Source organism: Kryptolebias marmoratus, linkage group LG3 (assembly GCF_001649575.2).
Source record: "Kryptolebias marmoratus isolate JLee-2015 linkage group LG3, ASM164957v2, whole genome shotgun sequence".
NCBI lineage: Eukaryota > Metazoa > Chordata > Actinopteri > Cyprinodontiformes > Rivulidae > Kryptolebias > Kryptolebias marmoratus.
Genome location: NC_051432.1, coordinates 28,506,766 through 28,520,735, shown reverse-complemented (window position 1 = coordinate 28,520,735; position 13,970 = coordinate 28,506,766). Strand labels below are relative to the sequence as shown.

Genomic DNA, 13,970 nt, shown 5'->3' with positions numbered 1-13,970 from the left:
ACATCACATCTCAGCTTTAAAAGCTCAACTCCACACTCTCTATTTCTGAATTGAGAAAGCTCCTCGGATGAGAAGCGAAACGTCTTCAACTACAGAATAGAAGTCCAGTTGTTTTTGTTTTTTAACTTTTTTTGAATTTACCATGGCCTGGATGACTGAGAATCTACACCAGCATATTGCCTCGTTTCCGGCAGGAGTTTAGATTCGTTCGTTGCTGCTGTTTCCCACAGGGCTAACTCGGCGGTTAGCTTGTTGTTTTTATTAATTAGCGCCATGTTTTCCTTTGCTGTTAGCTGAAATTGACGAATCAGTGAGTGAACGGAAAAAAAGAATCATGACTCCCGGTTCAGTAAAACGATCCGTTCAGGACTCGCGCGTCACTAATTAACCGCCGCCATCTTTGAATAAGTGATTACTTGTTACCTAGCTACCTAGCTAGCTCTTTACATCGACAAATATCAAGCTAACAGTAAAATAACGGGTGAAAAAATATTTAACAGCAATATGTTTTTATTTTAAACATATATTTGTGTGAAAATGTCAAACTTTTTCTTCCAACTGTTCCCTTTCCAGGGGTCTCCACAGCGAGTCCTCCATCTAACTCTGTCCTCTGTCCCCTCTGTCCTCCATGTCCTCTCTAACTGCATCCATATTTCTCCTCTTTGTCTCTAACATCCTTCTGTCCCTCCTCTGCACATGTCCAAACCGTCTCAGTCTTTATCTCCCGGTCCTTCAACCTGTGCTGGACCTCTGATGACCTCATTCCTAGTCCTGTCCGTCCTCGTCCCTCCTGAGGAGAACCTCAACATCTTCAGCTCTGACACTTCCTGTTCTGTCTCCAAACCAAACAACATGGCTGCTCTCACCACTGTCTGGAAATCTTTCCTTTGACCTTTGACCTTTGCTCACTCCTGAAACTTTTATCCATCCGCTCCATCCTGCCTGGAGTCTTCTTCACCTTTTTACCTTCACCTGTTCTCCTGGACAGATGAAGTCCTGCACCTTTGTGACCTCTGACCTTGTAGCCTCACTGTTCCACCTGCCTCCCTCTCGTTCACACACAGGTACTCTGTCTTCCCTCATCTTTCAGGTGCATAACTCCACCTCTCCAGGTTCTCCTCCACCTGTTTCCTGTTCTCACCACAGAACACATCATCTGCAAACAGACCTCATCTGTTAGTCTGTCCATCACCAAGAAGCGTCTCAGAGCCGATCGATGTCAAGCGTTTTTTTTTAAACGAGCACTGGCTCCGACAGGATTCTGTTCTGCATGTCGTTGATTCTGACTTTCTGAGTCTCTCAGTGTCTCCAGGTTGAGTCGCCATGGGGAAGGAGAAGCTCCACATCAACATCGTGGTTATAGGACATGTGGACTCTGGGAAGTCCACCACCACTGGCCACCTCATCTACAAGTGTGGGGGCATCGACAAAAGGACGATCGAGAAGTTTGAGAAGGAAGCTGCGGAGGTATGACTCATCTGTTTTCACTTAGATTTAAAATCTGATCATTTCCACAGTGTGACAGACCTTTTTAACTTCCTCTATAAATGGGACAAAGTTTTACTAAATACAGCTTTGAACTGAAGACTTGAACCTTGAACCATACATTTATTAGAAAAACTGAAATAGTTTTTCTTTTCTTATGTGTTGATCCTTGCTGTGAATAAAACCCACCACTACCCAAACATTCACACACATTTTGATGTAAAAATGGCTGAAAACCCACAGGAAGTTTGAAGTTTAAATGTGTGTACAGCTCGTTCGATGTAACATGTCGACAGTGAGCAGACTTCACTTCATTAATATTAATATTTATCCCCCTGACTGCATTATTGATAATTGATTTAATTAGAAAAAGACCAACAGAAACACAAACATTCATCTGCATGTGAAGAAACTCATTAAAAATGTTTAAGAATTGAAACTTAAATATATATTTTAAAAGGTAAAACTGATCCAAATTAAAGTTGTGTTCAAATTTTAACTTTTCTGTCTTTAGATGGGAAAAGGTTCCTTCAAATATGCGTGGGTTCTGGACAAACTGAAGGCAGAACGAGAACGTGGGATCACCATCGATATCTCTCTGTGGAAGTTCGAGACGAGCAAATACTACGTCACCATCATCGATGCTCCGGGTCACAGGGACTTCATCAAGAACATGATCACCGGGACTTCTCAGGTAGAGCTCAAACAGATAGAGGAGTCTAAAATAATAAAGACTCAGAAACACTTCCTGCGGTTTTTGCTCCCCTTCAGGCTGACTGTGCCGTGTTGATCGTGGCTGCGGGTGTTGGCGAGTTTGAAGCTGGGATCTCGAAGAACGGGCAGACCCGTGAGCACGCCCTCCTCGCCTACACGCTGGGGGTGAAGCAGCTCATCGTGGGCGTCAACAAGATGGACTCCACCGAGCCAAACTACAGCCAGAAACGCTACGAGGAGATTGTGAAGGAAGTCAGCACTTATATCAAGAAGATCGGCTACAACCCCGACACCGTGGCCTTCGTGCCCATTTCTGGCTGGAATGGAGACAACATGTTGGAGCCCAGTCCTAATGTGAGTTTAGTTACGTTTCATAAAACCTCTGGTGCTCATTATGTGTTAAAATGAGGTGATTCAGATGAAGAGCAACACGGGACAAAAACAGATAAAATGTAGAAATGGTGCAGTCCCTGATCCAGCAGGCTGTACTCAGAGGTGGTTTGCTGTAGGACTTTATCTGTGTCTCATGGTTGTGGAGGAGTTGTGGCCCACTCTTCTTTCCAGCGTTGCTTCAGGTCATTGGTTCCTGTTTGTCTCTCTCATGGTTGTGGAGGAGTTGTGGCCCACTCTTCTTTCCAGCGTTGCTTCAGCTCATTGGTTTCTGCTCAGCTCTCTGAGGTTCTGGTTCTGGTTCTGGACAGATGTCCTCACATCTGACTCCAGAATCAGCCCAAACCATCAGCCCTCCACCACCGTGCTGACAGCTGCAGTGCATTCTGGGTAAACATCTGTCCTCTGGTCTGCAGAGGAGCCCAAACCATCAGCCCTCCACCACCGTGCTGACAGCTGCAGTGCATTCTGGGTAAACATCTGTCCTCTGGTCTGGTTCTGGTCCAGAAGTCTTCTGTTTCCTTCAGATGAACCTGAGTCGAGCTGCCATGTTGTTTTTAGAGAGAAGAGGCTTTAACCTTTGACCTTTGACCTGCTGACTGAGGCTGTAGAGTCTGAGGTGGAGCTCCTTTCTCTGAGCACTGCACGGTCTGACCTTTGGGGTGAATTTGCTAGCAGTCCTGGGAAGATTGGCAGCTGTTTTAAATGTTTTCTATTTGTGAATGTTTTTGTTTTTGATTAGCTGGAAATGACCTTTGACCTTTCTAAGATTGACAGGCAGCAGCAGCTGCTTCTCTGAGGTCATTGCTGATGTCTTTCCACCCTGGCGTTGTGGTAACACACCTGTAGCTCCAGAGCAGCAGAACCTGCTGCTGATTGGTTGATATTGCTGCTTCTTGTAGCTCAGTTAAATAATGCCAGGATGTAATTTGTTGTTGTAATGTCAACTTTTAAGTCTGAATAAGAAGTAATTGCTTCGAGCCAGATATCAAACCAGTATCCGTGCACTGATCACTCTTATGTTTTTCTGTTATCTGCAGATGAGTTGGTTCAAGGGCTGGAAGATAAACCGTAAAGATGGGAGCTCTTCAGGCACCACGCTGCTGGAGGCTCTCGATGCCATCCAGCCTCCCACTCGACCCACCGACAAGCCCCTCCGCCTTCCTTTGCAGGATGTTTACAAGATTGGAGGTAAGGCTGGAGCTCTGCTCTGTGATTTACACACCTGTGAAATGAAGCTGCTCCAAAGATCAGGTTTCACCTGTAGGCAGCAGATTATTACAGTACCTGTGATGGGAGGAGCAGAGACACATGAGGTTCATGTACCAGTTTTACACAGCTTAAAGTTTCAAAACTGCATCTCCATCAGGCATCGGGACTGTACCTGTTGGCCGAGTAGAGACGGGGATCCTGAAACCTGGCATGGTGGTGACCTTTGCCCCCGTCAACGTGACCACGGAGGTCAAATCAGTGGAGATGCACCACGAGGCCCTAAGTGAGGCGCTGCCGGGGGACAACGTGGGCTTCAACGTCAAGAACGTGTCCGTTAAGGACATTCGCCGCGGCAACGTGGCCGGAGACAACAGGAATGACCCCCCTCAGGAGGCGGCCGGATTCACCTCTCAGGTGACTAAACATGGCGGCGTAACGCGGTGCCTTCTGTCGTGGTTCCTACTGGTTTGGTCCAACAGAAAGAATGCTTCTGGGAGAGTTATCACCCGTTTAAAAACAGAGGAGCAGAAAAACAAACCACCTTGTTAGCAGCGAGCTACCAAGGTAGCAGGTTATAATCTCTTCAGGCAGTGGTCTCTGCTCTGCTTCCTTTGTGTCGGGGCGGTTCTGGGAACTCTGATAGTTCCCTGTATATCTACGCATGCACCGTTACCTGTTTGACCTCCACGCTGCAGGTGATCATCCTGAACCATCCGGGTCAGATCAGTGCCGGCTACGCCCCTGTGCTTGACTGCCACACCGCACATATCGCATGCAAGTTCGCAGAGCTGAAGGAGAAGATTGACCGCCGCTCTGGGAAGAAGCTGGAGGATAATCCCAAATCCCTGAAATCTGGAGACGCTGCGATTGTTGATATGATTCCTGGCAAACCGATGTGTGTGGAGAGTTTCTCCGAGTACCCGCCGCTGGGTGAGACTCCACTTTTCACTTTGGGTCATTCTGAATTAGACACAGGGAAATAAAGATGTCTTTGTTTGATTCCTCCTCAGGGCGTTTTGCTGTCCGTGACATGCGTCAGACGGTGGCGGTGGGCGTGATTAAAGGCGTGGAGAAGAAAGCCCCGACGAGCGGTAAGATCACCAAATCTGCACAGAAGGCGCAGAAGGCCAAATGAACGTTGTGCTGGGCTGCTGCCCCCAACGCTCAGCGTGGCCGAAGACGCTCCAACACCCCGCCCCTTCTGCACACCATAGTCAGCGTCTGGTCTATTATCACAATGCATCGCAAAAGCAGGCGAAGGAAAAACAACTTCTTCAGTTAGAGACAAACACGTTAAGCTGCTGTTAAATGTTGTCAGTTTGTGGTAAAACAACAAATTCGCAGCTCGGAGCTGTTCTAGTTAAACTTAAGCTGCTCGTTCTGAAGTTCGAGGCGCCGTTCGCCGAGTCGTTGTTCCAGTGATGCTTCTTGTTGTAGATTTAAAAACGATAAACTCCCAGCAGACATCTGCTGCCTGCATGTTCACAGCTAAACGCTTCCTCGCCGTCGCTCTGATAAACGTCAGCCACTGTAACATTTGTGCACCTTAAAATCTGCATCCATTCATAAAAGTAAAAGATGTTTAAACAGTTTCTTCTTGTTTCTGGTTTTATTCCAAAGGCTGCATGTAGTAATGACAAAACAAACCCCCAAAAAGCTTTATTTGTCTTTATTCATGACTAAGAATAAGAATTCACTTGCATTTTTATTACTCTACAGGCTTTTTAAATCTAACTGAAGTTATTAGTAATGTGTAAATATGAGGACATAATTTAAATAAATTAAAATAAGACAGAATGTTAACAGTTGCTCGTCGTATCCCCCAGCAGCAAACTGATCGGAGAAAATAAGAAAAATGCTTCAAGTCGGAGCATTTTTACATAAATCAAATAATTAGTGCAACAGTTTCTTAGTGAAGGAATCAGAAACGTAACAGACACAGATGTACCACAGAAGCAAGGCACCGGTTGACTTTATACACGCTGAGCTTTTACTGTTTTTAATCATCTGAAACCAAAACTTTACTTTTCCTCGAGGGCAAACAGTCATTCTGTTATAGATCAGGTTGGATTAAAAATAAATGTAAATATTTGAGGGAAATGAATTCATTGATCCCAGGTTTGTTAAACAGAACCAGAGGGATGCAGAAATAATGTTTGTGCACAAAAACTCCTCCAGTTTGAGTTGGAGGTAAATTTAACGCTCAGTTCTTTTTGCATAATTCACACAGATATTTATTATTTCCTATCAAACTAACCTCGTCGTTCTCTTTATTTGACCTTCTCCACCCTTTAATCTCGCCGAGCTGCAGCCGTTGGAGACGAGTTGGAGTCTCGGATGCAGTTTTGTTGTTTAAATTTTAAACGTTCCCAGCTGACCAGCTTCATATCAAAGGTTTAATTCCAGTGAATTAAATAATTTTTTCAGGCTGTAAAGACAAAAATAAGCCGAGATTTTAAAAAGAAAAAGGCCGTTTTAAACCCAGTTCCACTTTGACTTCAGCGAGACGACGACAGAAAATGTTCTTATTTATTTTGTTGTAACTTTAAGTCTCCAGCAGTCAGAGACTTTATTTTCTGCGTCTGAGTGAGAACTCGCTGCCACTTCCTGTTTGACCGCGTTATGATGAACTTTTATTCACGTTTTTATGATTTAGTCCTGAAGCCAAATGCTGCAGCAGCAGTTTGTCCAAAATAAAGAGATTTATTTAGATCTGTAAATATGACAGCATTACAGATATGGAAAGCACGTTTAATGACTTTCATGTCCAAAATAAGCTTTTTTCTCACACTGGGTGAAGTTTTAAAGACTGATGATGTTTGTATTAAATTATTTGGCCGCAGAAAAGAGAGAAATCTTACGTCTGAGTCTTAAAGAAACCATCACAGCTTCTTAACTCTGAGTAAAAATAATCGTTTTGTTGAAGATTTGGTTTCAGTTTATCATTAACTCGTTTTCTTTTCTTTGCATTTCTAATCAGGATCTGTGTCACTTTTTCCTGCAAAGTCAGAAACTGAAGACATGTTTGAGTTTTTGTGCACCAACAGTTTGTTTCTCTCCTCCAACTCCAGGTCTGCAGCTGCGGCTGATTATAATTTAAACCTTAGAGGCGTTTTTGTTGAATCATGAAAGTTTGACACCTGATGAAACTCAGACCCAGTTTTGGACCAAGCAACAGAAAAAAGGGACGTTGGTTTTAAGTCGTCCTGTTTCTGCTGCTCAGCAGTTCAGGCAACACAACTAATGAAACCTACATTCTGCTGCTCGGAGTCCAAAATAATCCCAGATTCCGTCCACAGAGACTCAGAACCAGACGGTACAAAGTTCCAACAAAGTGCTTTGTCCGGTTCTACGTTTTCTAACAGAACTTTAAAGCCAGAACATGACATTCAAATGAATTTAAAAAGGTTTCGTCTCACTAAGAGCTGCATTTAAACAGAGCAAGATGGTTTCAATCCTAAAACTGCTTAAAATACCAAAAAAAGCAGAGTTTTTGTTTCTGCTGTGGCCTAAAGTACTGAGATGAGTAAAGAAGTTCAGACAGAACAGAACTTCAGCCGTCCTCCTGCGACCCGGAGCCAAAAGGCCCTAACCCCTAAAAGTACCACCTCCTTAAATCTCTCTGAAGCTTTTCTGTATTTCCATCCGATCTGGGACTGAGCTGAAGGGCAGAGTATTTAGGGTCCAAATGTTCACCTGTTCTGATCTTTAAACCAGTTAGTTTGTTTTGGAAAGTATTTGTTAATTTCTGCATGTTTAACGTACCTCAAGCAAGTTTAACAATAAATTAAAGTAAATCTGCCAACAAACGCAGCGCGTTGATTCAAACTAAGGTCCAGCTGTGGTAACCTTTCCTCCATCTTGGATCAGGTGAGTTATCTGTGCGTTCAGCTGAAACATGCGGTTCTGCTTGATGTCGGATGGTTTAAAGGTTCTCCTTCCTTTTTGTCTCGTCTCAGAGGTTAAACTGAACCCTCGGAGCTGCAGATCAGGAACTGACTCCTGATGAACCTTTACAGACCTTCAGATTAAAACAATCATGCTGTGATTTCCAGCCTGTATGAAAATACTGTGAATCTTAAATGAATCAACATAAAATGAACAAAAGATACTTTTAANNNCGCACCCCCCCCCCCCCCCCCCCCCCCCTCTCTGAGGTGAGAACATGTTGTGGAGTCTATTTTAGCCGGACGTGCGGCATGTTCATGAGTTCGGTGCTGCCGGAGGAGGGGGACGACGTCGGGGCGCTGGCCAGGCTTCGGTTAGACCCCGCCCCCCCTCGGCCTCCTGTTCTCAGAAGCTCAGAGGTAAACGTGTGAGCCTCCGCTGTCCCATGTGACAGGAAGTTAAAGCCCTGTCCCTTCATGTCCCTGTCGCTGATGAAGAGGTCCTCCCCCCCCCAGCTGCCACCTCCCCCGGGGTCCTGGCTGTGGAAGCCGAGGGGCGAGTCGCTGCTCGTGCTGGGACTCGGAGACGACAGGCTGTGGCTTTGGTGCGCGTCATGGACAGGAGAGACCTGCATCAAGTCCTGCGCCGACATGGACTTCCCCAGTCCCCGGTCCAGATGGACGGGTCCTGAGCAGCAGCCCAGAACCGGAGGCACCAGCGGCTCCAGCTCCAGGCTCATGTGTCTTCTCCAGGAGCCGTCCTCCTTGGCGGTGAGCCGGCCGAGTCCGAGGTCCTCCCTGAGACCCGTGTCCTCCACCGGCCTCCCAAAACCTCCGCAGAAGTCCTCTATTTCAGGACACGTCTCAGTCGGAGTCCCTCGCACCAGCTTTCCTGGTCCAGTCCGGTTGGACGGGGGCGGGGGAAGCCTCGCCAAAAGAGGAAACTCTCCTCCGACTCCCCGGCCTCTCGAACCACTGGTGCTGTTCGGCGTGAGGACGGCGTCATCGGCGCCGCTTTCAGGTGACGTGGCCTGAGCCTGCTGATGATGGCGGCGTGTCATTGGGCTGAAACAGGAAGACCTGAGGCCAGAGGGAGGGGTGGAAGAGGAGGTGTTGAGGTTGAGCTCGTTGGGAGGCGCCAGAATCAGATGGAGTCCTCCCTGGGGGAGGTGGGAACCGGTTGAGGAGCGAGGCGCTCCGCCGCCGCCGCTCAGCTGCGTGGAACTGGACAGGTCCTTGCTGAAGACGGAGGAGTCGTAGTCGGACGTCTGCTCCAGCTCGAACAGCGGCAGCGAGGAGAGTGTGACGGCTGACGAAGAGCCTTTACGTAAAACCTGCCGGTAAATGTCCAGCAGAGAGTCCAACTTTGACTCGATGGACTGAACCTGCGGGGACAAACAAGCGATGAGACGTGGACAGGTGTCTCAAGGTAAAAAGTCCTGATTTAAATGCCTGGATGCTGGTGGATAAAGAACTACTTTATTTATTATTATACTGTAATGTGTGATATTATTTAATAAAAGAAATAATTGGATTCAGTGACTTCTTTAGGAAATAAAGAAGTAATAACTTCTTCCTCTCACCTGCCGCTCCACCTTACACACCCGGCCCAACATGCTCACGTCCTCCAGGATTTCTCCGTCAGACAGCAGCTTCTCCCGGATCTTCTTATCCAGCGGGATCTGACCCTTCCCCAGGATCTGGTCCACCCTGGACGAAACACCCGGCAGATTAATGACAGAAACATCTGTAATTAATCCACAACCAGTCCACAGGAAACAAAAGTTGGAGGAAAAAAACAGAAAACCACAAACAGTAAGTTTTCTTTTCTGCGTTATGCTGCTCCAGTGTTAATTCAAGCAGGAGATTATTCATTTATTCTGTTTAAAACAGTTAAATATTAGAGCCAAATCTAAATCTTTCCCCCAGATTATTGGTAAAGTTTGTCAATAAATGATTTAATGAAACTTACAATCTTCTTTCTGTAGAAATACAGATTTAATTCTGTGCCGCATCCCTAAACTATGAGCTCATAAAGATTTATTTTAGATTTTATTCTCCCTGAAGGATAAAACTGGACCTAAAAACTTCAATCGACCTCTCTTTTTCTGTGAAGAAACATCTCAGACCCGTCCACACGGGAAGGCTGGGTTCTTAAATCTTTATCCTCATGTTTTCGTCCACGCAGAAAGACGAAGGACTCAAACGCTGCAGTGACGACGGCAGGCCTGTGGGTGGCGCTGTAACGCTGCGAGGACGGAGCTGAAGAGCAAGAACCGAATGTTTCTGTGGCCTGAGGGGAAGTGGAGCTTCTCCTTCGGGTCGGTCCAAACCCAGAGACAACATGGACGTGTCCAGCATGAGACGGGATGTCCACAGAATCAGGATTAATTAATGATACAAAAGTCAGTCTTGTAAAACTTCTCATTTCTCACATCAATTAAATGAATATTTTGGGTAAATTTAGTTTTTCTGCGTTTGCTTGAGTTTTATTTAATAAAGGATTTATTGTTTTGCTTATTTAAGGCAGTTTCTTCAGCCTCGTGTGTTTCCTGAAGTAATACAGGATATGAAGGTTTCTTTCTTGTGCAACGATCTGTCATTTCTGCGCTCGTAGAGTTAGACAGGAAGTGGAACTACGGACGCTTTTAAAAGGTCGGGTTCGAGCCGTCCACACGAGAACGCAGCATTTTCTCACTCAGGAAAACGGCTCCTAAAGCTCAGTTCCTGTGTGAAGAAACGATAAACTGCTGAGGCGGGCGGCGTGAAGACAAACTGCAACAGCAGGGGGCAGTGTAACACCTCTGACGTGGATTAAAATACCAGAGGAAGTGTTCCCGCCGCGTCTGGTTGGGAATCGAAGCCATGTTGTATTTTTACAAACCAGCGATGAGGAGCTTTAAGCCCCGCCTACATGATGTCACATCATTAATTACAGCTAACCTTATTAAGGTGAGAACAGCAGTCAGAACCTGAAAATATGTTTTTGTTTGTTTGTATGTTGGGGACGGGACAGGAAACCTGTCCTGGGACCATCCTGTGGACGGTCCAGCTTCTCGTATGGACTCCAGTATTTTAATACGAGTCTATGGGGGAGATGTGCAGATGTTTCTGCAGCCTGAGGTTAAAACTGAGGGTTAATTCTCCAAACTCACAGCAGAAACCAGAGTTGATCTCATGTTAGTGTTGAACAGAACAGAAACCTGTCCGCTCAGTCAATTCAAGGATCCGATTCAGGTCGATTTAATCGTCTTTTAGAAAGAGCTTCTGTTGTTTTAATTAAACAGAACTTTCTTTCCTTGAATTGATTGAGTGAAAAATGAAAACTCATGAGGGATGTGAAGGATGGGGGGGTTCTGACCCCTGGATGGAGCTCTTTCTGCCCTGGCTGTCATAGACATGCAGGGAGGAAGAGGAAAAGGTCTTCGCTCGGCTGCTCAGGGCTCGTGGGCTGACTATCCCGTCCAGCCTGTGAGGGAAGCAGACATACCGTATGCAGTATGCACACAGACAGCTACACATGAGTCTGCGTGACGTCTGCGTGACGTCTGCGTAGCCACGACACACAGAAGTCCTGAAGAACGGAAGCTGGTGGCTGGCGGTCCTACCTGGTCTGCAGGCTTTTAATGCGACACAGCATGTCCAGGTGACCCGCAGAGTACTGCTCGATCACATCCTTCACGTCGTACGGACGCAGCGTCTCCTTGAACTTCTTCTTCGCCACGTGAAACTTCATTATCCTGCAGGAACAGCAGAGAGCAGTTCATGGATCAGCCACAAGGGGAGCTCTCGATCTGAGCTTTACAGAGCTGGATCAGTTCATATGAGAACATTTAGGTATCTTTCATTATTAAGACCTCCCTGTGGTTCCAGAGCAGGCAGAACATGAAGAAACAGTTCACAGTGAGAAACAGCCTCAGTTAGATTTAATTCACAGGACCGGACCAAAGTCCTGACCCGGTTCTCATCTCGTTTTTTGGACCTGATTCAGTTGTAATCTTGGCATATCCTAACTGTAGAGCAAACGGAGCGTCGAGCAGATGAACGGCATCTGAAAGTCACGTCTCCATCCTTCAGTTCGTTCAGCTTTCAGCTCTTTGAGAACAAAGAGCCTAAAATGTTAAACTGGCTCCAACTGTTCCCAGCTCTGCTTCATCCCTTGAGTTTAAAAACCGTTTTAAGTCTGAAAGATTCAGAGGTCAAAGTTAAAACAACTCCTCTGAGAATGATCAGACACTTTGCTCCTAATCAGCTCAGCTGACCATATTTCCTCCCTGTGTCCACCACATCAGGCTATAAATACTAAAAATAAAGGATTAAAAACAGAAACACTTCCAGTCAATTTAACCCCTCAGAGCGATCAATCAGGAGAGCTGCTGGCCTGCAGGAGGGCTGCAATCAAAGGAAGGGAAACATACGGTAGGAACCGGATGGAGGAGAGAAAGTCGGACTTCCTTCGACTCACCTGACGGCTCGGATGACGGTCTTCACCGAGGGCAGCAGGTCCTCTGCAGAAATGTCGCAGTGGCAGCCCTTGTCATCGAAGCCGTCCTCCCCTGCGAGGTTGGAGTCTGCTGCTCGAGAACGAAGGAGGATTATTTATTTGTTCAGAGTCTAAAGAGCGACATTAAGGTACGTCTGAAGTCACAACTTGCAGATTCAGACTCAGAAGGAGAAACTGGGATGCCTGCAGTGGCGGCTGGCCAGTAGAGGGCGCTAGGGCGCCGCCCCACCACTCACATTACCTTGAATAAAACATATATATATATATATATATATATATATTTAGTTGTGTAAGATAAATATTTTATAGTTAATGATAAGTAAAGTTGTTTTGTTCATTTCCGCCCTGGGGCGCAAAAATCTTTGTCCATAGACTCTCGTTAAAAGTTGTACATGCGCAGTAGCTCCTCTTCAGTACAAGAGATAGGACGGTTCGGGGCGCTCCTCTCCTGCGCCCAGAGCTGACTCCGCCTCCCGCCGCCGGAGCATGGGACTCCCGCCACGGAGGCTGACGTCACATCCGTCTGTCAGAAAGTTCGCCTGATTGAAAAGTCGAGCCGCGGGTGAGCTGCCTTTTATTCAAAGACAGCAATAAGTTCATTACATGACTAAGTTACATACACAAGGTAATAAATAAGTTCATAGTTAATAATTAGTTTAAGAAAATTTATGCTAAAATCTGTTAAAATGTTTGGATTTTGAATTCTAATCGGAGTGAGACATCCGACCTTCGTTATATTGTAGTAGTGAGTGAGTGCTCTCACCATAAAACAAGCTTTGACGTAGTTTCTCCGGTAAAGTTTTGAAAAATAAATGTCTATTTTGGATTTATAGCTCCCCCTGGAGAAAACTCCACCAGCCGCCACTGGATGCCTGTTTTCTAGTTGGAGTTTCAGAGATATAAAGTGAGGCCTCCGACAGACCGGACCGGACCCCGGGTCCAGTTTTTACTGATTCTGACGCCACTCACCGTCGGTGGTGGAGCGGGATTGGCTCTTGAGGCGCAGCGACGGCCTGAAGCGTGTGCGGTCGTTGAAGCTCCAGCTCTTCTGGACTTTGGCGGGACTCGTGCTCTCCGTTCCGCCATCGGTCACAGGAGAGCGCCGGTCGTTCACCGAGGATGTCTGCCGGTTCTTGATGCTCTGACCGCGGGGGCTCGCCATCCTCACCCGCTCCTTAAAGCTCAGCTTCTGGCTGAAATAGCGACGCAGAGGTGGGCAGAAGAAGGAAGAAGATTCAGGTCAGCAGAACAACAAAGACCAGCATGCATTGCAGCAAGTTCTTCAAACAAATGCAGCTCTGGTTGGTGCTTCAGCTGTGAGAAGATGCTCCTGAAGTTTATTCTTCTCTGAAACCAAAGAGCTCACAAGATGCTGCAACAGATTATCGTATTTATTCATTCAAACCTTCATTTAACACAAAACGACACAAAGAAAACTAAAGAAGTTCTTTGCTTGTTTAGAATTTTACAAATTACAAAAGGTACATTTTTGGTGCTTTTTAATAAACTTCCTAACTCTCCGGGAAATGGTTGTTTCTAAAAATTTATTTTTTAAAAAGGTTTGAAGTAAAATTTATAAAAGTCCAGATTTTAAGAAAGAAATTTACCCAACAGGACGATGAGGTGTAGAAAAGTCAGGAAGTTTGTGTTTTTACAGAAACACAGCATGCACAGACAACCCTAACCCTAGCCCTGAGCCAAAAGGCCCTGCCCCATTAAACCCTGTGGAGACCCTAACCCTAGCCCTGGGCCAAAAGGCCCTGCCCCATTAAACCCTG

General features: G+C 46.1%; 2 protein-coding genes across 3 annotated transcripts in view; one reads left to right on the top strand and one right to left on the bottom strand.

Annotated features, from left to right (window-relative positions):
• The window catches only part of LOC108247813 (elongation factor 1-alpha 1), an 11,547-nt gene extending 4,273 nt beyond the window's left edge, over positions 1-7,274 (top strand). For both annotated transcript variants that reach the window (XM_017436183.3, XM_037974755.1), the window contains exons 2-8: positions 1,304-1,467; positions 2,000-2,179; positions 2,257-2,553; positions 3,630-3,780; positions 3,959-4,215; positions 4,497-4,731; positions 4,812-7,274. In XM_017436183.3, the coding sequence (XP_017291672.1) occupies positions 1,324-1,467; positions 2,000-2,179; positions 2,257-2,553; positions 3,630-3,780; positions 3,959-4,215; positions 4,497-4,731; positions 4,812-4,936 (1,389 nt within the window). In that variant the 5' untranslated portion in view covers positions 1,304-1,323 and the 3' untranslated portion in view covers positions 4,937-7,274. The remainder of the gene's footprint in view (positions 1-1,303; positions 1,468-1,999; positions 2,180-2,256; positions 2,554-3,629; positions 3,781-3,958; positions 4,216-4,496; positions 4,732-4,811) is intronic.
• Positions 7,275-7,944: 670 nt separating this feature from the next.
• The window catches only part of LOC108247807 (potassium voltage-gated channel subfamily KQT member 5), a gene marked incomplete at its 5' end in the record, with an annotated part of 12,721 nt that continues 6,695 nt past the window's right edge, over positions 7,945-13,970 (bottom strand). The window contains 6 exon segments of the mRNA XM_037974754.1: positions 7,945-9,073; positions 9,272-9,398; positions 11,050-11,157; positions 11,297-11,428; positions 12,154-12,262; positions 13,162-13,385. Coding sequence (XP_037830682.1) covers positions 7,979-9,073; positions 9,272-9,398; positions 11,050-11,157; positions 11,297-11,428; positions 12,154-12,262; positions 13,162-13,385 — 1,795 coding nt within the window. The 3' untranslated portion in view covers positions 7,945-7,978.